Source organism: Oxyura jamaicensis, chromosome 22 (assembly GCF_011077185.1).
Source record: "Oxyura jamaicensis isolate SHBP4307 breed ruddy duck chromosome 22, BPBGC_Ojam_1.0, whole genome shotgun sequence".
NCBI classification, from domain to species: domain Eukaryota; kingdom Metazoa; phylum Chordata; class Aves; order Anseriformes; family Anatidae; genus Oxyura; species Oxyura jamaicensis.
Window position 1 is genome coordinate 5,343,781 of NC_048914.1, and position 25,279 is coordinate 5,369,059.

The 25,279-nt window shown below is 47.4% G+C and overlaps 1 protein-coding gene across 7 annotated transcripts in view; it reads right to left on the bottom strand.

The window, feature by feature from the left end:
- ANK1 (ankyrin 1) overlaps positions 1-25,279 on the bottom strand; it is a 62,666-nt gene that overhangs the window by 34,479 nt on the left and 2,908 nt on the right. For 5 of the 7 annotated variants that reach the window (XM_035345045.1, XM_035345040.1, XM_035345039.1 and 2 more), the window contains exon 2: positions 3,075-3,167. The exons of 1 other annotated variant lie outside the window; for it this stretch is intronic. In XM_035345045.1, the coding sequence (XP_035200936.1) occupies positions 3,075-3,167 (93 nt within the window). Of the gene's footprint in view, positions 1-2,426; positions 2,562-3,074; positions 3,168-25,279 lie in introns of those variants that run through there. One more of the 7 variants, XM_035345044.1, reaches the window with a different exon arrangement.

Here is a 25,279-nt window from a genome sequence, read left to right on the forward strand (position 1 = left end):
AGGAACCCTGAGTAAACCCTTTGTCCATGTTCCTTTCCTCTGAGTGGAGATTTCACAATACTCCGGGCCTCCCTATGGCACATACCACTGTTCAATAGATCATCACAGGCCAATGGCTGGTAAGGGCAGCAGAGACCCCCAGTGATAAACGTGCAGGGATGGGGGCACAACCATCTAGCAAGCAGGAGAATCTAACCATGCAGAAAGCAAGAACTCTGCACATGTTCCTGCAGCAAGGGGGCTGTTAGAGCTGAAAGAGAACTCAGCACAACTGGCAGAGCAGAAATCCCAAAGTAAAGGAAAGAGGGCCCCTGCCAGGTTTGTGAGAAGGGTGGCAACTTGTCTGTTAGTTTGAGCTTGAGTTAGTTTGAGGTATTAAAGAGGAGGCAAGTTTTCAGGTGCAGTCACCTGGCCCATTTATTATGCACAGTCCTCCATCTTTACAGAATCATAACTAACTAGTTTTTGGAAAGCCCATTTTTATTCAGTCTTAACAGAAGAGATGTTCTGGACTGTCACTGGTGGTGCAGTTCAGGGCCACGGTTAACTCTGTCCCTGCTGAGCATGTCCAGGTGCAGACAGCATCTGCACTGGTTCCTTCCCTCCCCCCTCACAGATCCCCTTCGATAGCTGCTGAAGCTGGAAAAGGTTCAGAACTGAAGGAGGGTGTATATCAGAAGCAGCTTAATCTGCAATGAACAAGGACTTGGGAGCTGCCCCTTCATAGCAGACTGATCCTTCTGATAAGGATTCTCTGGTGCTACAGCCTGAAGCTCTATGAAAGCTTCTGTCAGTTACCACCTACTACTAATGGATTTTCTAAGCAGTAGCATCAAGATTTTCTTCTGCCCTTTGCAAAGCACCACTTCCCAATGAAGTATAGTGCTGGGTCCAGCAGCGCTGAGTGGAGAGAGGAACAGGGGCTGGTCCAGATATCCAAACAGGGAACTGGAGAACAGAACATTGTCCCTCACACAGAGCCAAAACAAGGCAAGAGCTAGCACAGCTACTGCTGCCAGCTGGGGTGAGGTGCACCCAGGGAAAAGCTGTCACACTCCTTTGATATTAGCAGGAGCCTCTGCTCTCTGCATATCCTGAAAAAGAAAAGCTATTTATACCTCATCAGAAAATACATAGACTGTGACTGAAGACAATACACCAGAGCTTGTTGCTCAGGAACTACACCTCTTCTTACAACATAACAGCGCTTACAGGTGGTGACAAGGATGCGGCAGCACTCTGACTGCTTTTTATCTCCTACTTTCCTAACGCACTGCCCTCCTGGACTATGACATGGCTCAGGCAGGTAGGTATGTGCAAAAAACACTGCCAGTGAAAGGCGGAACATGGGGACATGCTTTGAGCCCATCTAATGCAAGCCAGGGATAAAGGCACACCTTGTGAGCCAGCCTCATCTTGCCCTGGGCTCTGGACAGTGCCCTTGCACTCAAGAGATGGGCTGGAGGCTGGAGCATGCCATCAGGGTCTGACCCAGTGCCTCATGCTGAAAATTCCTTCTCTTTGCTAGTGTTATGTATAAACTCCTCCTAATTTCTGCAGTCTGTATTAGTTCGTTCTGTCCCTCTGCTTCCGCAGGGCTAGTCCACACCTGCTTTGCTTGCTTGCATGAGCAAAAGTGCTGAGAAGGGAGCTTTCTGCTATGATGAGCAGGCTGTGAGAAATCGCACCACAGACCCCATGCCACGGCTGCAGGAGATTTACTCTAGCAGTGTGCAGCCAGGCTGGCCTGGCCAGCGCTTGGGGTGCAGCCTCCGGAAGCCATGCAGGGAAAAAGCACCAACAGGAAAGCACCTGAAGCACAAGCCTGGCAGTAGATCACTGCCAGCTGATCCCTGGTGAGGACATGCGAGTAAAAGCTGTGGCAGCACAGCCACCTGCTCCTCAGCAGAGCTAATGCAGCACTGTGCCTAGAAAGAAACGTCATCCCGTGCACCTGTCCCAGAGCTTCGGGTGGGTAAAAAAAGAAAGATGATAAACACAGAAATCAACATGTACCATTAAAATTGAGCAAAAAACCCAAACCAAAACAAAACAAAAAAAAACCCTAATGGACACTTCACATCTCCCAGCAAAGCAGCGGTGAGAAGGACAAGGTGAGTACAGCACTAGGGGTACCTAGGAATTCTCGATTCAATGCCAGGCTCTGCCACTGAATCCCAGCATGACCTTAGGCAAGCTCCCAGCTACCTAGGAAGGGCAGAAAACCTGTTCTGCCATTCTGTGGCCCATTTAGGCTGCCATCTTTTGGGAACCTTTTTCTCTGGACTAGGCTTAAATCCATATTACCAACCAGGATATATCTAAACTCCTTTGTGCAAAAAAACACTCAGAGCTGACCTGATTCCTCTCCCCCTAGTGCTGCCCAGTGAGCCCACTACCATGCCTAGGACCGCCCAAGTACTCACCCTCAGGTAATGCAGGCATGGCATCGCTGCAGGAGAGTCAGCTCACCCTGGGCAGCCAGGGTCTGCAGGTCTGATGACCCCACTTACGCTGAATGCTGCAGCCAAACCAAGTGTGAGTATCCAGCCCAGAAGAGTTTTATCAACAGGAGGCCCGCACCCTATCTCCCATCTCACGTGCCTGTCAGCACGCCAGCACGGCGGGAGGCTCCTGTCTGTAGCCTGGAGATTACAGGCTGCTCTGCGTCGTGGCTGGGCCAGAGCTGCCAGGCTGGACACCACGTGCGGTGCCTCAGGCACACCTCATAAACATGCCTGTAGGCTGTAAACAGGGAGGAGCCCATGTGCGTGAATACTGTTCTTCAAACAGCACAAGGGAAGATGGAGCTTCAGAAATACACCGCAAAACGAAACAATGCTGTGGCCTGAACCACACTGTCTCTTGGTTTGCGCTGCACAAAGCAGGCTGGGCTGGAGGCAGTTAGCAGAGGAGCCTGGACAGTACACTGGTCTCTGCGGAGCTTGGCTGGGGCACAGTCCCAAACTGTGGGACGCTGAGATGGAACTGATGTGGCAGATGAGGTCTAGTGACAGCAGCTCCAGGCCCTTTGTCACTGAAACACAATGAACGCGCCCCTTCCCCCCTTCTACCTGCACAGCAGACTCCTGCTCCAGCATCCCTTCAGGAGATCCTTGCTTGCAGCAAGAAGGCAAGGGGTCCACAGTGGTTGGTGCATGCCCTCTCTGAAAGACATGCAAGGGAGTCACACCGATCGTCCAAAGGAACAGACCTCCTGGAGACCACTCCCTTCCCACCCTCTCCTTGGGCTCAGGTCCGGGGTGACAGCACAGAGCACCACAGGATGCTCACTTGGCACTCCTGGGTGGCAGAATGCATCCTTCTGCTAGTGCTTTCCCACCCCATTTGGGGTCAAGATGCTAAACTGGACAGCCTCAACAAAGCACTGGGGCAGTGCTGGGGAGCTGCACAGCTTGGTTTCTATTTCTAGCTACCATTCACCAGGTCCTTTTTGCCAATTACAGGTTCAAGAAGGGCAAGGCACTTTCTGCACTGGAGCCATCCAGTGAGGTCATGAGCTGATCAGGCCTGGAAGGGCCTGGGCAGCATACAGATAAATACAGCTTGTGACACTTGCAGCTGCCAAGAGAACAAAACCAGTTCTGCCCCTAGTGAATTCCTATAAAACAGCCCAGCCCACCACTGGGAAAGCTTATTGGTATAAGCAGAAGCAGGAAAAGTAGATCAAGAGAACCTGTTAGGACAGAAAAATGCTTTGCATTATGTAGAAACTAAGATTTTTTTACTGAGCAAAGGCCAGGTTGAAGCATTACAGCAAATAGTTATCTCAGTCTAACGAGAACACCTTCCCTTTGTCTAGTGCAATTCAGTACTTCCCTGGAAGCCTGGGATCCCTCAGGTGTTTGACCTATAATAGACTACATCTCCAGCTCAGGTAGAGCTCAAATGTTAATTATCACAATGATGGGCAATGTAACTTCTGGCTGGGACACTGCATTTGCTCTAAAAAGTGTCGCTGCTCTGAACTTACAGGCCAACGTCATCAGTGTCTCAGATCCTGCTGCTTTTTTTTTCCCCTGTGTAACTGTATGTCATGAATGCAAATACGAGTCCTCTGCACCCTGAAGACAGAATCTCACCAGCCAGGGCTCTTGAGCCAATCAGGAGTTGCTGGCTCAGAATAATGCAAACTTCCTGCAGGACATGCTGCCACCAGGTACCATGAACACTTGACAAAGCCCTAGAAATGAGACCTGTGCCCTTCGGTCCACCTGGGGTTACCTCATACCACTCTTCTGGGAAGAACCGTGCAAAAGTCCCTGTGAGATCTCTCACAAGGAATTGCCCCAGGTCCCCAACATTGAGACAGAGCCTCTCCGCAGCCATGAGAAATGAGGAAAGTGCCTAAATCCAAGAGCCCCTTGCAGGGATGTTTGTTTTTCCCAGAGCTTCTCTAAGGGACAAAGAAGAACTACCACCAGGCACTGCCCTGGCAAGCCTGGCCAAGCCACAAAGGCTTTGCTGCTGCACTGAGACCTGGAGCTCTGCCTGCAAGCAGCCCTCCACCACCTGTGTCATACCTCAGAAGAGGCAGCAAGAGGCAGCCCAGGCTGTCTGGGTTATCCACGCAGGCTGGCAGGTTCAGGACCACAGCAGACCCACAGAATGGCATGCTGTGTGGCACAAGATACCTGTCTTTAGGCACCTCTATGGAACCCAAGGGCTAACTCCGTGACCAGTCATATCTCCATAGTTCTAGAGGTGAAGGGTATTGCAAACAGCAGGAATGAGCAGTATCCTGAGAGGTGGCAGACACATGCCTGCTCACTCCCGGCCCTGAATAAGGGGAAGAGCACAGCAGTTTGCCTTGAAGTGTGCAATACACTGATAACCACTTATTTTCTCAGCTGGTTGTAGAGCTGGTGCAGGCTCCATCTCTAAGGGAACTTAGAGACACTTAAAACTCTTAGAACTCTTTGCTACATCAACTGCAGTCACTCATTAATCATACTCTTCTGAACACTTCACACTGATGCATCTACAAGGTCTCACCTCACTCGTTACCACCACGACTGAGGCATTTCTGAGGTTCTCCCTATATGATGGCAGACAGGCAAGTTGTATGCATCAGTTCTGAAAACTAATACTCTAGAGCGACTTGCTTTACTACCATTCTGTCACTGTCACCTTGCCTGTTACACCTAACAGTAACATCTTTGACACAGATAGCACTTCTGGAGAAAACAGAAGTATGGGCACAATCCCGCCTGAGAAATCAGAGACCAGAGCTTGAAAATTAATTAATACAGCTATAATAAACAAATAGCACTTAATCCCAAGAGCTCCTTTCGTTTCTATGAAAACACTTCAAGAGACTAAGGTCTCAGGCAATTCCTTAACACTTACCTGTCTTCAAACCATGAACTGAGATTGGCCAGATTGCTCATTCCTTAGGATTTTACACCATGCCTTCTCCTTAGTGACATCTGAGTATATAAATATCAACTTAAAGGCCTCTGAGATTGTAAAAGTCATAGCTGTGTTGCCCCCACAAGAGCTAATACAGAGCTCAATCAGAGCTCTGAAAAGGGAAAAAAAATTACAAAGGACACAACAGAAACACTCTCTAAAAAAGAGCAAACCCATGTTGAGAAAAAGCAGCTGAGAGTTACAGCGAATAATAGCTGTCAACTCCCTTTTGTGCCACTCTGTGCACCCCCATGGGCTTCAGGGGATTTTTTACCAGCCAGGGTTCCAGTATTGTCTTAAGTGCTGTTCCCCAGATGTTGTAATATGTCATACACAGGAAAATAATTTCTCCCTCTGTGGTCTTGAGACATCTCCTGCGACAGCACACAGCAGTCCTAGTGCATTACAGGTTTACACCTAAAATTAAATTCCAGCACCAAATGCAGACAGAGTTGGGGTGAAGGGAAGCACCCTGTCAGCAACTAGGAGGATGAGGTCTCTATAGATAAGTATTCCTTCAGATACAGAGGTTTTTTTTTTTTTTTTTTTTTTTTTTTTTTTCCAAGATATGAAGTCCTGCCACTGACCTTTCCCTGAAAGCCTTTGGAGAAGCTCTTTAGCTGCACTATGATGTAGCTGTGAAGGAATGCAAGGCTCCTTCCTCTGCCTTGTTATCTTTGATGTAACCAGAGAAGTGATCTCCAGGCACCAGAGGCTGCTGCCAGTCCGTCCTCAGCTGTTTTTTTTCCTTTCATATAAGGGAACAGGGAGTGCGTCAGACAGCAGAGCGTCTTAAACACATTGCCTTGGGGAAGAGTAAATACCTCTCTTCAGCAGTGGGCTTCAATACTTGGAGAAAACTGCATGCTGCTTTCGCTCAGAGAATGAGGTACAGCCTTTCTGCATTCAGCAGTTTGAGAAACAATACCAGGAGAGATTCAGGGCTGAAGTTGCTGAAGGGAGAAGCTCCTCTCTCGCTGTGCCCTCCTGGAGCAAGGACAAGGGCGTTCCAGGGTTCACCCTGTTGCATGTCCCCTGTCTGCTTACAGAGGACAGTGCTCCCAGTGCTCCTGTCACCTGCTGAGACTCCACGGAGCAGCCAGGCTCCCTGGGTCTGGTAACAAGCTGTTACCTTAGGAAACAAGAATGCAATTTTAAAGCTGAGTCAGCAGCAGCAGATGAATAATTTAAATCCTTAGCAATTCTGTTACTGCTTCCCAGCTGTAGGTAATGGAAGGTACCCAGCTTCACGCAAGCAGAGTTGTGATGAAAAACAGTGCTGCTGTCAGGCTGCTTCCTCCTGTTAAGAGAGAATAGTTGTGATACCAGCATAAATAAGCAGATAGCAGTGCTCTGCAGTGCTGAGCTAGGCACTCTGATGTTCAGAGCAGGCAGTCCTCTGAGCACAGCAAGGCTGAGACTTGCTTTCCCATCGCATTTGTTGTTTCTGGCATGGTGATACGTAATTTCACAGAAAGTCCATGGGAGCTGCTGGTGCCTCACCTCTCAGATGGCCAGTTCCTCAGCTTCCATAGTGCTGCAATCATCAGTCATGAGCCAGAGGAAGGACATGGAAGATCCACACTGACACCTGCTCTTCAGCTTTCCATCAGAGGAGGAACTATGTGATGTTATGTGGTGGAAGAGGGACAATGATTTGCTATGCACAGATTTTCCAGGCCTTGCTCTCACGCTGGCTGCCTCTCCATCCCTTTGTGTATGTGTGAGAGAGAGAGAACAACCAGGGCTGGGGGGGGAGGGAGGCCAGTTTACAAATACTTGTCCCCAAATCAGTCTAAAAACTGGTACCCAGAAGCATGGGACAGATGAAAAATTGCAGGAAAAACAACAGACTAGGTTTGCAAAGCTCAGCAGCTAATAGGCATAGGAAATCTCTCCCCATTATACCCCTGACCTAAGAAACCCTTTCATTGTTTTCCATCGGTTCAGAACTGTTTGAGCTGTGGGATTCACAATGGAAATACAGAAACGTAATTTGAAAAGATCTACTTCATGTTAAGTTTCTTGAACAATGCACAGTTGCCTCCAAAGGCATGATTTCAGAGATGAAGCAGACTGCTGTCTCACTCCAAGAGATAACTGCCTATTGCTATAATAACCATAGTTTAGTTCTTGGAGAGGTAACAGTCTAAACCTGAAATCAGGAAGTTTACACAGCCCTTGTCCCTCACTACACTCATACTGAGCAGACAGAAAGCTTCATTGCATGTACCCCTTTGGCGTCTCATGAGTTGTAAGGTGTAAACTTTTTGCTCCTTATTTGGATGAGCCAGGCAATGCAACTGAAAATTTTATCACACCAATTTATCTTATTTACAGTCATTCACAGAAAAGGAATACTCATGGACCATGTGCTATCCTGGCTGCAAAGGAGAATATTTCTCAGAATGGAAAGTGTTCAGCAACTTCTGCATTCAACTCCCCCATCCACTAGACCAGAAGACATCTTGCCCAAAGGACCAAAGGATTAACATCCACCGTTGTTCCCCCCCCCCTCCCCCACTAGAGACCAGACGGTTCTAGAGAGGAAAGAGTACCACCTAACTCAGCCTGGATCTAAAAAATCCCAGCTCTGGGAAGTCAGTTTAGCATTATGCCCACTACAGGGGCCAAGGGCAAATCACTTCTTAATTACTGCTTATGGTTCAAGTTTCTGCTTTCACTTAGGCAGGTACCAATCTGAAAGATATAACAAGACCCCTATTAGCTACAGCTAATCAAGCCCAGCTATTGATTCCGTTGGATCCACTGACCCTGCTATACCTGCAAGATTACAGATCCACTGAGATACCTAAGTGTTATGCCTATTTGGGGATCTCAAGATTGAGAGAGATCAAGCATTTGGCTGTAGTGTGTGCCTGGAGGCAGTGCAGACTGACATCCTGTGAGAGCAGATGAACGCACAGTCCCTACCTGGCAAGCTGCACTCTGCTACTGTTACAGAGAAATTTTCTGCACTGCTGCTAAGCATTAAGGGGGAAAGCAAGACCTTTCACTTTACATTTACTCTCAGCAGTTACTTGGTCTTTGAGGTCTACAGTGTACCTAGATGCCATGGTCTGCACCAAGATTCTTTTGCTCAATCATGCCAGCTCAAGCAATTTGACAGAAGGTATAACCATTTCTGTAAATCTCTTCTCTTTTGATTTCTCAAATTATTTTCTTCTGAGCTTGTACCAGCAAGAAAAACCGTTGACCACCAGGCACTCTGTGGTGTATTCAATCCTGTCAGCTCTTTCTGCAGTGGCTTGACAGGTGTCCAGGGATCTGCACAGAGCTCACATGGGAGAGTGGAGGAGCAGAAGAAGTCTCCATTTAATATTCACAGCAAGAAACAAAACAAGCTGTACACCTGTGATCTGACACATAAATTCTCTAGAATTTGAGGAAGGGCTCAAATATCAGTAACAAGGCAGGAAGTCTTGCGCCAAAATTCAAATTGATTCCAGTCACTATTCACACCACAGTCAGCTGAAATTTGTTCAGCTTTTTTCTCTGGACAGACATGGAGTGCAACTGGGCAAAAATAAAATGAGGATCAGCAAGAAAATTGGTGGAATTACAAGTGTAGACCAGCCATCTGTAGGCAACATCTGTGACAGTGGCAGTGCTGTGCTGCAGGTTACCACAAAGTGGTGGTTACAGAGTCAAAGTATAATCACAGAAAAATGAGTCATGGGAAACCTCCATTCTCTGCATCTCTCTAATTGATCTGGGTCTTTAGACACCCTCCTCCTGCGAGCTGGATGAGCAATATTGACTGGGTTGTGCCATCAACAACAAAGTCCATAATAGGCATTGCCAAGAATATCTGCAAAAACTATAAAGTGTTAGCAAAATCTGTTTGTGGGGATTGTTCAGGGAGGGCCATTGAGACTATGGTGAAATATTTATACTGCAGCAGCTCACAGAGAGGGACTTGTCCCTGCTCTTCTGGTTCCCATGCAAAACGAAAGGAAAAAAAAATCATTAACTCTTCTCCCAGATTCTCAGAGCCTCATGTTCCTTCAAAAGCAAACTCCACACCCACAAGGTCACTCTTCTTCCTTCTGAAGGTGATGTCTAAAGGGACTGTGGCAAGATTAGCATGCTCATCCTGGCACAGAGCTGCTATACATGGGCAGTCCCCCTTCCCAGCAGCCAGCCAGTGATGTCTGTAGAGATAATACTTGCACAGCATGAATCTATCTTAATGGGATTTCTGAGAGGGAAGAAGGTGGTAAACCATTGTTTTTTCCTGTTTCCCAAACTATAATATATGAAGCACTTCACATATAAGTATCTGAACTTAAGGCCATGTTTTAAAACATCACAGGAAGTTGCAAACGAAGGAAGCAGTTGGAAAAATTTTCCTGCTCGGCCCCATATACCTACAGATTATGGATTACATACCTAGAAATTAGCAGCCATAGGAGTCAGCTGCTTCTCTGCAGGCAAGGTGCATGGCTTCCCTGAGGTCTGGAGTGCAACTGCATGCTCCTACTCCTTACCAGAGTCCCATACAGACATCTCATACAGATATCCAAGACATTAGAAACCTATCCCTTTGCTGATCCCCTTGCATGACTAGCTAGCTGTTCCAGATACTGCTGATTCATTCATTTCCTGGACACCATTGACAGGCCTGGACAACATGGTATGAACATTACAGCAAGGACAACAACCCACACCAGAGCACCCTGCTCACAGTACAACAGCCTGTACCTTTCTCCAGTTACTGCAATGCTCTGAAGCACAGTTTGGCAGATCTGCAGAAAAAACACTTGAAGTCTTGAACCTCATGAGTTCCATTTAAGGGTAATTAATGAATGATTCAGAAGAGATGTGCACATTTCTGTTGTATGCCCACAGCTCTGTTCTCACTGATCAGCATTTAGGATGATTTCATCTCACAGTAGCTTTTCCTAAGGTCTAATTCAATTACATAAGATGCCTCTGGATCAGAGAAGCAGAGTCCCAGAGTCCCAGAAATACTCACTCATGCACTACTTTGGAAAGGGAGCAATTCTGTAGAATAAGAGTGAGGACAGAGCTCCACTGACCTAACAGAGCTAATGAGAGTCTCACCATTGTTCTAAAAGTGAAGGAGATCAAATATTTTATTTCTCCCAGTGGACATTTCTCAGTGAATGCCTGCAGTATCAGCACTTTTCCCTGGCCTCAGCAGTAAAACTTTGCCCCTTAAAGCTCTGTCAGCTACCTTACCAGAGATATGCGGGTGTTTACTGCTGGAAGAGAACTTCCCCTGCCACCTGCAGAACATCAGTGCCACTGCTCCTCTTCGTGGGCTAGATGAATCCTCCTCTGGAGCATGGGATCTGAACAAACCATACACCCTCCATCTCTGCCCTTAAAGGTGCCCGCCACACACCTGCAACTCAAAATCTCCCAATCGGATAAAGCTTCTAGCAGTCACCATTACCACAGCACAGGTACAGACAAAACTGTCCTACCACTGGGCACATCAGCTGTGCACTCTGCAGCATAGCAGCCATGAACCAGCCCTGTTATATTTGCAACAGCTTCATGATGACTCATTTACCTACATCTCAGTGTAAAAAGAGCTGCAGCACTGGGAAGGCTGGACCTCTGTGCTGCAGCACTCAGGTATCCACACTGCTGCTAGCCCCCATGTGCCACAGACAGCTCTTTTCCAAAATCTCTCCCACAAATCCACATCCTATGAGCCTCAACTCTTGTTTGGAAGTCACAAAGCTCCCACACAAGCACTTTCTCTCACCATGTGCAAACTCACAGAACCCCTCTCTGCAAAGACAACCCCTCTGTAGCCTTTCCCAAGGCAGTTTCCTCACTGTTCATATTTGCTCTGCAGCCTAAACTGCCTATAAAAGTATACATACAGATTTCTGGGCACACTGCCTTTGTCCACATCCCTCCTTGCTACCCCAGGAAGGATTCACACCTTTTGAGATTTATTTCAGACAGATCGTGCATCAGACAGACCAGGATGTGTCCTGAGGTCTCCGTGCTATGGGTAGTGCTGCAGGATAGCAGGCTTGGCTTGCTGGAAATTCCCCCGGATGAGACATTCAGCAAGTCTAATTCAGCATCTCCAGAGGCAAAGTTGGCCTCCAGGAGTATCAGCACCAAGACCCTTCCAATTGTTCCACCAAGCGCAAAAGGTTTGCTTGCCTAGGTGGGTGCAGGACAGCAGCAAGGACCTAGCAGAAATGCAGGAGGTAGCCTGAAGCCATCTGCTTGTTCCCCATCTCTGCTCTCCCAGTGGCGAGATGCTGTCATCATAGGCACGGGGAGCAGGCTGCTCTCAGAAAGGCAAGAGCTGCTCCTGATGTCACTGGCCTGCAGCCAACGCTGAGAACCCCACCACACACACCTGTGAGTGAAGGAAACCCCATGCAGGGTGGTCAGTAAGGATGTCACACATATGCATGTTTTAATCCTCTCCTGAGCCAGTAGAGTAGGACAAACTGAACACGTTCCCTCAGCTTACCCCCATTTTACAGAAAGGGAACTAAAGCACAGGTAAGAAATGAAAGGGAGAAAAAACAGGCCCAGAGAATAATGGTTTCTAGATCAGTTTACCCTGCTCTGAACTCTGGAAAATGTGTGCAGGTCAGCAGTGAACGACAGGCTTTGTTCACCATCCAGCATCCAGCTCTGCATTGCAGAAGAGGACTGGGCAGATTTTAGGGAAGAGGCACTGGTAAGTCCCCACCCAGAAGGCAGCAGAGAACACCGAAGAGCTCCTGTGATTCCACACTGCAGAACAAATCAGGTTTTGTTCTCCCACAGGTCTCGCGCAGCCTGACAGCAGACTCAGCACAGAGTTACTTCAGGGTAAATGCACAAAGAGAAAATGGAATTTATTATAATGAATTCCATGGTCTTTGCTCCACCAGTCAACAGTATCCTTTTGTCTGCCTCCTGACTTTTTTGATGTGTACCCCAGCTCTTCTGTCTTGTACCTGCAGATGCAGGTCAGAACTGTGAGAAAGTAAATTCAAGTAAATTCAGTCTGGGAAAATACTGCAACATACTACAATATGGAGCTCCTGAAAGTGGATCCTACATGTGCAGACCAGACATACCCCAGATTCTCAGTTAGACCTTTTGCAGGAAATTGCTCTTGAAAAAGTCCAGTTATGCCCTAAGGTGAGCCTCTTTAATAGGCCACAGCTAGTGTTAAGGAAGCCCTCTGGAGACAGGAATGTCACTTGATTCTCAGAGATGGGCAACAGAAGTGCTTCTGCAATCCAAGAGCATTTTTTGGAGATACTACCGAGAAAATATATATCATCTGTTGGAATGTCCATGCCTGGAGGTGCACTGGGTCCCCAGCCCCATCAGGGAGTCTAGCCTAGCCTAGGGCAAGCAGAGAATACTGTGCACTTAGAGGCGATGAAAACAGAAAGCATCTTTTGTTGCAGATGAGTTTGCAGTTAATTCAGATGATTGCAAAGAAACTTGACAATAACATACCCACCACAAACCACATTACAGCATACTACCACCATCTCATAATCTCCCAAAGAATGCAGTGTTCAACAGCACTGAGGCCACCAGCCCAACAGCTGGCTGCCTAAGCTGCAGCAGCAGAAGCAGCAGGCCAGGTGACTGAAATTACCTGATTTCCTTCACCACACCAACCAGCTGTTCCTGAGTGCCAGCCATTGTTATCCATAGAACATTTGCTATGGGTGCATCAGAATAAGTCACATACGTGTGCCTGCCCCCTCAGCAGACATTGGCTGGAGAGGCCAGGAGCACCTGAGAGGGAAGTGTTCACAAGGGAGTGCAGAATTCCTGGGAGCAATTGCAGCACCCAGTAAGGAGGATTAGGCATTCTGCTAATGAAACACAGCTCAATAGACCAACATCGAGGCCCAGCAGCAGACCCCTAGACCACGCTGCTGCAGCATGCTGCCCACACCAATGTTGTATTTTCCACAGTGTTCAAAGCTCAGCTTTGTGCCCACTCCTGGAAATCCCCTGCACCAGCATGTGCGGAGCTGCAAAGCACAGAGGAGGCCCTGAGGAAGGCACCCAGAGGGCGGCCTCACTGTAACAGCATTAAGCACCTGCAAGGCCAGCTTCTGAGGCAGACCTCTCTGCTCCCTGGAGAGCCAGCGGAGAGAAGCAAGCATTTCTAAGGGTGTATTCAGCTGACCTACTTGACGTGTGGCACAGCATTCTTCTCTCCCAAACTGCAGGGAGCTGAGGTGAGCAGTTTGGAGGTATCACAGCTCCCCTAAGCCAAGGCAGAGCGGCCCCTTACACAGTGAGAAAGCTCTGTGCACACTCATATCTGTGAGGACAGGAATGCAGGTGCATGGACAGCAGTCCTCTTCTGCCCCAACGCACCCAGCAACGCAATCCCGCCCCAGAAACATCCAAATCCTCTCAGCTGCTGCTGCCATGGCAACGCCAGAGAGAGGATCTGCCAGCCTTTGATGTGCTGATCTGTTTAAAGCATGCAAAATGCCGTTGGGAAGATGGGGAGCTGTGTGGGGGAGCACCTGGCTGCCCTGACAATGGAGGGTTCTCCACCGAGGGAGGATGGATGCACCCTGGTGGTCCCATGAGCGCAAGTTGTCACCAGCATGCTGTTCTCTGTGCCGGCTCACCCACTTAGTGGACTTTAACATCAGAGAAGCTGCAGTTTCATGGGGTAACTTGGGTTATTAATAAAAAATCCCCCCCTAAATGATTCAAAAATAAGATGCTGTTACTCCCAGCTACCAGTGCCGACAGCAAGTGCTGGGAGCTGAGCACACAGAAGACTGGCCGCAGAGCAGTTGGGGAAGCTCTTGGAGCTTCTGCAGGCCAGGGAAGCACCAGCAGAGCCAGCTAACATGCGGCATAATGCTGTCGCCATCTCCCATAGCATCACAGGCGGAGGAAGAGGAAGTAATTCCTCATGACATATAGGTTGTGCAAACCACAAGAGAAGCAGGCAGTTTGATCCCCTCTCCAGCAGCTCTCAGAGATCCGCTGCATGGCAAGGGCACCTCGAAGCTCAAAAAGGACTGCACAATTTTGCCTACCTTCAGAGATGAATACCCTTGTAGCACTTACCACTAGGATTACCTGGGTCTTTGCATGAACCAATGCTGTCAGCGCCAGGAAATTTTAGGCACTAGCCCCTGCATCCCATGTGCCCTTGTTCAACTACCAGGTTACGGTGGCTCAGTACAATCCAAGAAGCCTTGAAATGTGGGGGCAAAGAGGATGATTTGATTTATTTCAGAGTTTTTTATGCTAAACTTCTAACAGAATATGCTTTGCAACATGAAACACAGAAACCTGTTCTCCTACAGAGATAACATCTATATCCTGCACTCTTCCCTTTCCACCACTTTCATTTTGATGACTCGGCCTACAGCCTACTCCACAACTGCAAAGCTTTCCCTACATTTGTTCACCCTCCGCTAAACCAATGTGCCCATAACCATTGTAAGAGAAAGCAGCCTTTAGCAGACCACAGAAATGCTAAGGAGAACTCAAGGAACCAGAGAAACAAGGGAACTGAAGGAAGCAGAATGTAATTGCTTGAGAAGAATTTTGGCAGGACAGAGGAGTCAGTCCACACACACACAAACATCACAGGATCTCTGACAGCAACTGTAAGAGATGCTAGCTACAAGGCTCACAAAGGCAGTTCAACCTAAAACCTTTAGATTTCCTCTTTTTAACTTCATGGAGCATAGGAGGTGTCTAAGTACCTATTTCACATTGAATACTCTGGCTGTGCATGTTCATGAATTTAATTAAATAGTAAAGAAAATCCTATTGATTATCTCCTCTGTTGGCTTCCTCAAGTTCTTTTCAAAAGAGGACCCATTTTCACCTGCCCACAGATGGAGACTGGGATGCACATTTTGGCCAGGATGCCAAAGCACTATGGCTGTTACACAGAACAATGGTCTCATTACAGATGCTTTGCTGCATTAGCTGCTGACCATGTTTTGGAAGCTGGTCCTGCTGGAAGCCTCCAGCTCTGTAGCCTGTTCTCCTACCTCTTTGCAACCCTTAGCACCTCTTCAGAGGCATGACGTCCTCCAAGCAACAAGTCTGTATGCATGTTTGCTCATACTGATCTTCAAAGCCACAGCCAAAGTTAGGTCCTTATTTTCATGGTTGGGCACCCAATCCCAGAAATCTCTACTGTTTCCTGCCAGCTCCTAATCACATCACTGGCATGTCATATCTCTCTCTTAATGTAAACATAAGCAAGATTTATGCATATTTGCGAGGTACCTTTCTTCACTAAATAAGCCTAGCATTATCCTGGTGACCTGCTGGCAAAGCTCAGTGGTTGGGAGTAAAGAGCAGACAGCTGGAGGGCACGAAGCTAACTGCAGTGGTTGCAGCTCCAGAAAGAGGACAAAAAGCACATTAGTTGCTTTGTTGTTGTTGTTGTTTGTTTGTTTGTTTGTTTCCCCAGAAATCTCACAAACAATGAAGGAAATTCTAAAGCTTCCTTATCTGCTGAGCTCCTCTTTTTCTCACAGTAGGTTGCAATAGATCCTTTCTGTCAAGAACAAACTGCGGGTTCATGTGATATTACTGGGCACTCTCCTTTGTCTTTCTTTGTGTGCAACACTGCACAAACAGGGCCAACTCCTGAGGCAGACCCCTCTGCTCCCTGGAGAGCCAGCGGAGAGAAGCAAACATTTCTAAGGGTGTATTCAGCTGACCTACTTGACGATGTTAGGTCTATTGAGCTGTTATTTCCAGCAAATGGGCAAAACACCTCTGCAGAGATGAAGTCTGTGCAGACTACAATGCCCAATGTGCAATGCCCCTTCCCAGTGAATGGACCTGATCTCCCAACTCCATAAGGAAGTTGCTTCACTACAGCAGTGGTGAGCATAGCCTCTGGATGAGCTCGCTCTGTGCATCCTCACAGTACTCTCAGCTCCAAAGCATGACTTTCAAGCAAAGTGAATTAGTGAAAGATGCCAGTTCCTCTGCCCCAGTGTCTGCAACTTACCCACCATGTCTGGGCAGTACAAGAAAGGCAGAACCACTGTTCTTTCTGCTGCTGCTGTGGTGGTGCTATGCAGTGTGTCGAGAGTCCCCCTGTGGGGGGTGCTGCTGAGTCCTGCTGCTATGTTGTCAGGAGGCACTGAACACTGCTGTCCCCACATTTTGGACAGAGAGAGGGTGAATTTGTTTATGTCTTGTGCTACTGCTGGCCATGGAGCACTCCTCTGGCAGGTCTGAGGCATATCTCACCATTGACAGGGATGAGTTCACAAGTTGTGAGAAGATTTGCTGATACAGTACTGACGGGCAGCAGATATTTTACACTTTTGTCCTGTGATACTGCAGCTCCTCTTACTGCAATTTCAGCACTGTAGCTAGCCATTTGACAACAGTCTTGACAGGAAGTGTTTTTCCTAGTATGTACAGAAAGATGGCCTGCTGACCATCATGTTACTCTTTAACAGGAGCACGTTGCTATGCATCAATTCAGTGCCACGTCCAACCTGCACATGAAGAGAGCTGCCATGCCACACTTCACCGAGCAATTCTTGCTTGGACTAAATCTACCGTCCCTGTGAGCTGAGCTAATTCTGCCAGAAAAGGAGCTGAAGAAGGGAAAAGCTTAGAAAATTATACCCTGCAAGGCCAAATACAGACCCTGTGCAGTCATCGCTTGCTCGAGAGCTGGAATATTGCCATGCCAAAGACACTGACCCACAGATGTAACTTCTGTTTCAGCATTAAAGATGGAGGAATTGGAACCATAACCCTCCCCACTACAGGGAAAGCAAGTCCAACATCAAAAGCCAATTAGGTAAGTTTTCCCTTGCTGAGAGCTCTCTAGCACATCACCACCCCACACACACCACTCCCCAAGCCGACCACCAACTCGAGCACTTTCATCCACCACAAGGCAAATGAAGGTGGATGGGGGGGGAGGAAGAAAGAGCTGAAAAGGAACTCCATGCAGAGATTTCCAAGCCATAGAAAAGGGATTATTGAAGTTTAGCATCTTATTTAAAAACACATTATTTACTCCTGTAAGCAAAACCATGGAAATCATTTTCAGAAGAATATTATTGATTCAAATATCAGAGTAAGAACCTAGAAATGGAAGAGGTGTGCATGCAATTACAGCACACAGTAAAAGCTCATAGCAGTCATCAACAGAGTAGAGCTGATTCCCAGGCAAACCCCTTTTACTGCTTCCCCTCCCTCCCCATGCAGAGGAATCCAAGAAACAGCGCAGTTGGCATCTATCTAATCTCTGCCTAAAGCTCTGGCAGATACTATCTGCTGGAAGAAAGATGCAGCCCAAAGCAGCCATTTCTTTGCTCCATCCCTACAGCTTGTGTGACACCTGCAAAAAGAGCAACAACTGACTTGTAAGAATTTGCCTTGTGCTGCAATACAGTTTCACAGTCTTGATGTGTTACATGGTAAGATTCTTCTCCCAGCCAACTAATACAAGGTGTTGGAAAGGATGGTAGTTTCTGAAACTTTCCATGCACTGGTAACAACAGCTTAACTTTGTTTTTGCAAGATTATAGAGAACTACAGAGCAAAAGGAAATTGCTTGTTTCAGATTCTTCAGTTCCAGTAACAAAGCCAGTGATTTTCAATGTCCATCCATAGCACCAGCATAACAAACTCTTTCTTTGCAAACTCCTAAATTAGAAGCCAGCTGTGCAGCAGAGCAGACAAGTAGCTCCAGCAGTGCAGCCAAGACATGTTTCAGGAAGCAGCATGCCAACCTCTCCACAAGGATCTCACCAGCACTTTACCCAGAAGACTGCTAGATGACAGCAGCTATCAGGTTGATGACACATGCATTTTGGCATTGCCCAGGACCTCTCTGAGCACAAGAGATTCCAAGGTCTCCAAGTGCCATTAACAACAATTACGCTGCAAGTGACAACACAGAGCTAGGCTATTGAAGAAATTAGTACCTATTCCTCAGCAGAGCCACTCTCTCTGAATAGAGCAATGTGTGTGCACCAGAACACGGTGCTCAGGTCTGAGAGGCAAAGCCCTCAGCTGGGGACAGAGGAGGGAGAGCGGGCTGAAGAAGTGTCTTAGAAGATGTTGAGTTTAATTGCAGGACATTTGGAAATGGAAGGGTCAAATGCCTAGAATGCCTAGCACAGCATTTCCCACAACACTTGCCCAAGGCAAGTCTCTGAGACTCTGCATGAGCACAGGCTGGTTCAGTCAGAGCACCACGCAGACAGCTTACTTGCTGCAAGGTGATGGCAAACACACTCCCCTCTTCTCTTTCCCAGATTGTTGTTTAAAATAGATGGCAGACCCTCAGAGCATATTCCATCCAGTGCACTAGGATGCCAGGCATCTGTACTGCCTCAGGGTCCATGAATATGCCAGACGACAGGGAGGCAGAGCTGGAACAAGATCTAGATGGGGCAGTCATACTGACAGTCTGGTGCCTTTGCTGCCCCCAAAAGCAGCGAGATACCTGCACAGTGTTCAGAGCCACCCACAGAAAGGGGCAGCCTCTTTCATGTGCTCAGAGATGCTCAGTGCAAGCCAGGAAGCACACTGTTAAAGCTGAAACTGCCCTCAACTCACCCCACACCTGTCCATGTCACCCACCAAAACAGCACATTCTCATAGCATTTATCTTAGTATTTGCTTTGTGCTGTTCTCAGCAAGTCCTGGGAAAGACACAGTGCTCCCCTTCCAGGCATGGCATCATGACAGAATGAAATGGACTCTGAGTACAGTGTTTTTCCTGTAGATTATCTGGAAGTCTTTGTTTTCTGAACAAATTACACTGTAGAAAGGTGGAAATACTTATTAGTCCTTTGCACTGACTATCAGATGAGTTAAAAATCTAACACAGATTATACTCTGCAAAGGATTTCAGCACTCTGTTCTCTGCATTTCCCATATAAGAGATCCATAATATACATATGAACATATCCTGCAGACCCTGAGAAGTCCTGTTACCACAATGCAGTAAATGACTGTAACCATCATTTCTACTTGTTGTTTTGCTGCAGTACCTTTTTGCTTTAACAGGAGGCTTCTCAATGACCTGGACAGACACAGACACACACACACACACACACATGCGCACACTCTCTCCCTCTTCCCTCATCCCTGTATAAATTTAGAAACCTCGTCTGTTTTCTAAATGCTCTCCTGCTGCTGCATTCTCTCCCTCCACCTCCCAAGACACTTTGGTGAATACCTGCTGCTTTGTTTTTGCTGAAGATTTTTCTCTGAGGCTGCAACATTCTGAAGCCCTAGATTTAACACAGTCCCCTACATTCGCAACCCCTGCAAAGAAATATATGGCTCTGGCTTAATGTTTCAGCCACTCAGCAAAATTTGGTTTGCAAATAGGAAGGGAGCTTGGATTTTGCTGCTGTTTGCAGCACTGTGGCTCAAAACATGACATAGTTCAGCTGTGAAACGAAATGTGATTTTCAGTCAGTCCTGCCATGCTGAGGAGTCCCTTTATAGAGATGTATCAGGAAATTCCCTGTGTCCAGGAGGCTGCCCTCTACACATCTTAGATTTTAACAAGGCTAGTCTATCCAGTCCAGGGCTAATGTTTTCAGAACCTAACCTCATGGCATTTGAGAGCTGAAGGTGAGGACTGCTACAGAGATATAAGTAGGACAGGGAACACAGTAATGTCTGCAATCCTTGACCTATCCTTCCATCACGCCCCCAGTGAAGCTGCACCTTCCCAGGCCAGCAAAGAGAGGGTATATTTCTGAAGAACCTTGACATACTTAGACAATTAAAACAAATTAGCATAATTCAGACTAAACTTCTAAATTTAGCTCTCTGTAAAGCTGCTTTCCTTTGAGCTCAAATCTAGCTTGCTGTACCTCAGCTGCAGCACACCAGAAGCAGCCTCCTTCCATGAATTAACTGAGCCCCACATGCTATCCAGCACAGGACTGTCACAAGGGGCATCATCCTTTGCCTCACATCCTCCTGAAGGCACTTGCTCTGGGCAGGGCTCACTCCCTGTGCACAGCAATTGCCCTGCTTGGGCAGACACCAGAGGTGCTCCACACAACGCAGGGGACCAGGCACTGAGGATAGGGCACAGCCTAAAGGAGCTTGCTCCTGAAACAGATTTCTGAATGCCGCAAGGTTTTAAACGTTGCTTGCCTCATTCCAATACCTTGATATCTGATGGGTTCACCAAGCAAATATGGATACCATTATTACCTGAATAATTTAAGAGCCTGCAGAGCAGCAGTGCAGAATGGCACCAGCTTCCTCTCTGTGCCTCTTCTAGCCGCCAGCAAGTCCCTGCAGCAGCAGGGTCTGTTCTGACCTGACATCCCTCTCATCCAGATGCTTATATTCTGCTCATGTTCTACGCGCCAGCTGCTCCCCCTCCCATCACAAGCTCTGCAGTTCCCTCTTGTCTGGAAGTGTCAGCAAAGGACAGTCGCTGGCTCTAAAATGCCTTGCTAGTTAAGTAGTGTGCAAGCTCTTCTTCACTTAAAACTGCCTTTAGTATTTGTGGACAATTGTTTACTGAGAAAGGGATGAACTTCCCCATCAAACACAATCTATCATACTTTAGCTCTCATTATCTGAGAAACCAGGTTACCTGGGCACCACATCCTGCAAAGGGCAAAGCGGACAGTGAAAGAAGAAAAAGGTAAACACCAGAGAGGAACTGCTACTGAATATGTGTTCTGGGCCATATGAGAGACATCTTGGTTTGTGTCCATTCCAGCATCCTCTGCTCAGCCACAAGCTCCTGTAACCTCTCTACTGTAAAGGAGCATTGAGAGTAGTCTAATTTCTGCATTGCCATTTAGCTTCCTCCACATAAATATGCCATGCACCATTCTCTGCCATCCCTCCCCCATACTTAATGCAATCGCTGGAAAGAAAATACAAACGCTGGGAGCACAGATGCTCCCATTATAACCCGTGCATGCTGCATTGCAGCCTAAAATGCTAGAGGGTGACTGTGAGCAGCAGTGAGTGAAATCGGTCAGAATTTAGCCAAAGGGAAGTTTGAAACCACCTCCTCTTCCTGCTGACTCCCTGTGAGAGATGGAGTGGAAGCCTTAGTGGGTTGTGGGGAGAATGTCCCCTTGCAGACCTCAGTCGGCAGAGCAACACAACACAGTGTAGCACTGACGCTCTCTCTAATCCTGACAGCATTTCCATTCATACAGTACTCCAGTGGCAGGTCAGATAAACAGCATCAGAGGAAGCCGTCGTCACACTCAGCCCCCGTACTTCCCAACTCAGCATAAAAAAAGAACTAAATATTTATTAAGCGTCTGCAAATCAGAGGTCTGAATCTCCTGACAGTGCAGCCAGCTGACGTAATCCTCCCCAGACCCTGATGGAACTTGCTTCCCCAACAACCTTGAGAGAGCTTGGAGGGTCACAGTTACCTTCTGCTCACACAAATCAATTCCTTGCTGGCACACTGGGCAGAAAGTGGTGGGTGCAAATCCTCCACAGCTGCTCCATCACTCAGTGCACTGGATCACCTGTAAAGAAGCTCATGCTTTGCCCCAGTCTGCCAGCAGCTGTGTATACAAAAAAGCTTTAAGAAATGGACATTTATAGCAGAAAAGATTCAACGTTGCACTGCTGCCTTGAACCTAGCACCCACAACACAGAAAGATTTAAGATGGCCCATTCAATTGCAAAATCCTTTTGAAAGCCTATGTAATAGCTAGATGGCTAATGACTGAGCCCATTCATAGTAACACAGTCTAATTCTATGTCTACACACTCGGTCAGTTACATTTAGAGTGGTAAAAGCTAGGGCTTAGAGCCCCAAAGGTTTGGGCTGTCCCAATATCCCATGCCCCTTCTCCCTGCCACTGCACAGTAGCACCAAGTTTCAGGCAGAAGATACCAGATACCAATTCTTTTGCAGAAAATGTGCCTCATACCCAGAGTACTGGAGTCCAGACACACAATCCTGGCTGCAGAGAGCTGATGCCAGTAGCTGGAGCCTGGCTGTGGCACCTGGTACAACTATGACAAAGTTCTAAAGGTGCCTTCTTCAGTGTTGTGCCACACCAACCGCAGGATAGCTTTTTAGGGAAGACATCTGCATAATCATTGCTCCTATTGTCCTGATGCTGCCTCAGGTGAGATGGCATCTGTGTACTTCAATGTCCTTTCCTGACTCTGCTTCTCCTCCTTGCTGCTCCTCAGTGCAGGGTCAGCTAGTGGGACTAGTTTGCCCCAGTGGTCTCCCACAGTGTCTCACCTGTCCTTCCAGAGATGTCAAGGACTCCAGGCTCCCATCTCATGCACTTCTCTGCAATTGCAACCTTTGCAGAAAGGGTACTACTGCAGGAATGCCCAGCGAGAGATACGTACAAGCTTCTAGCATCCATTTGCAAGGAAGCATGGGCACAACCAGAAGCAGACTCAATATCCAAGTGCTGGGCTGCATGCCCTGCCAGGAAAATCTCTCACCTTTGCCTGCTTCAACATCTGTGGTGCTGACTGCTTAACCCCACTGCCAGGCCCATTCAAGGATAGGCAGGAATAGTTCTGGCTGATAGAGACGACAAAAGTTGCAGCTGGAGTGGCTGCTCTAGAAGCAGGCACAGAACAGAGATAAAGCAGCATTGTGCTCCAAGATTCTGCAGGTGATATGGTCCCATCTCTTGCTGGCAAGTTCCAGCTTGCAGGTTAGACACCAACACAGCACCCAGAAGCCCCTACAGCCCTGGGTGGCTGACAGCCACAACACACATTTGGCAGGATCTAATGCCACTGAATGCAAGAATCCAGGTAGAACAGTCCAGCAACTACACCAAGCCAGACACCCATGGGAGGAGGGCACATTTATCCTGGGGATGCTCTAAGCTGTCTGCAGCCCAGGTCTGCTGAACTCCTTTGCCCTTCTTTGTCCAGCACACTCTTCTCTGCAGCCTCTCTAAAGTCAGCACAAGCTGAAGGCTGCTGGTTAGTGACAGCCCTGGGGAAGGATGGCAGGCAAGCAGAGAACAGCCTCACCGGCTTCTCTGTTGCAGCACTCCAGTAGCCACCTCTCATCCCAGTTTCTCGTGTGCTTTTTGCACAGCTCTGACAGAGGTGCCTGTATTTTAAGTCTCAGGGACCCTACGCTTGGCCTTAGGTACCACTTGACACAGTTCATCAGTGAACAGGAGATGAGTAAGCTCTTTGGCCTGTGACACAACAAGCACAAGCACGGTCATCCTGTATGACTGATCAGTTGTCCTACTAACAAAGCATCTGTAATTGTTTCTCTGTCTGACTGAACCTGTGGCTGTTGTTCCAAATCATATTTGACTTGAACTATTTCCCACATTTCCTAAACATGCAGAATTTCTTTCATGCAAAAGAATGAGCACCTTCCACCTCACCTCTAGCTTCTCACAGCTGCCCATTCAGGATCTAGCCCCTCTCCCAGTTCACCTCACCTACCTCAGCTTGGAGTTTCTTCTGACTCCTGCTGGGATGTATTCAAATATATAATAGACTTATACGTGTTTTGCATCCTGGAAATGGACAACTAGAAAAAAAGCGAAGAGTTTTATGCAGAGAGTTTCTTATTTGGAAACATTTTCTTTCAGCACTAGAGACGGCATTGGGTGAGATGCTGTACAAATCCATACCAAGAGACCATTTTACTCTTGGACACTTGCAAACCAAAGAAACTAGACAGCAGTGAAATGATAAAAGACGTGGTCTGCTCTTCATTATTCAAAACAAACAAAAAAGTAGTAAATTGAGACAGCAGTGCAGGCACTGTCCTCTATTCTTCAGATACCCAGGCAAAACTTGCTCTGAACATAGCGAGGAGATGTATCACATTTTTCACACCAACAATTTATCATTTAAACATTGATAGCAATTACTATAGAAATTGCCTTCTTCTGACCTCTTAGTTAGCTTGCTATTTAATCTGCTAGCCACCCGCTATGCTGCATAGAGACTGTACCCACTTTCATGTGTGCACCTGAGGGGGCCTTTAGACATTATTAGAATTGTTAACCTTACTGAAGTATTGTTGGTCATATTTGCTGCATAGCGCTCTTGTTATAGATGTTTTACAGGTTCCAGGTTCTGGCCCCATGAATCCCACGTGCCAATTGAGGAGTTCAGCTCTTACCTGCCTCTTTGTGCTCCTCAGATGAATGTCTGCCACTCTTCAGACCTGACTGGATATTTGGCTGTATTTGGTACCAGAATTTGTGTACTTCAGTAGGAAGAACAACTGTCACAGAAGTATTAGCTTATTATTATTATTATTTATTAGTCTCATTCAAAGCTTGTCACGTTGCAAGGCACTGCAGGCACTAGCAATCCATCGTGTCGCACTTGGTACAGGTGCAAGTTGTTTTAGATGCACGTTTGAAACAAAGGTGAGCCAAATACCCCGGGTCCCAGCACGAGGTCACACCTTTTGGGCCCTTTCTAACCACCAGGCCGGTGAGCTTGGCAAATGCTTCCAGATTTCCCAGAAAGGGATTCAGTATGTTCTCTGCCTCGACAATATAATCTCCACAACAAGCCACATACAACTCAAAAACGACTCAGTAACACTGTATTGACAAAAACCATTTACAGACCAGCCTCACAAGTTGTGCCAAAACATCCCATGCTCACAATGTATTGTGCTGCTCCCCACTAATCCTGCAAAAGGCAGGTCTATATCTGTCAACTGCCCTGTGTGACTTCCAAGGGGGAAGCTTCCCAACTGCTGTGGAAGGTTGACCACACCACACCTGCCATGAAAGAAAGGAGGTGTTCTTTACCATCAGCATCTCCCAGAATCATGGAATAAGGATGGATAGCTGGTCTGAAACGCAGACACTGCTACAATCTATCACCACCTGCCCTACTGACA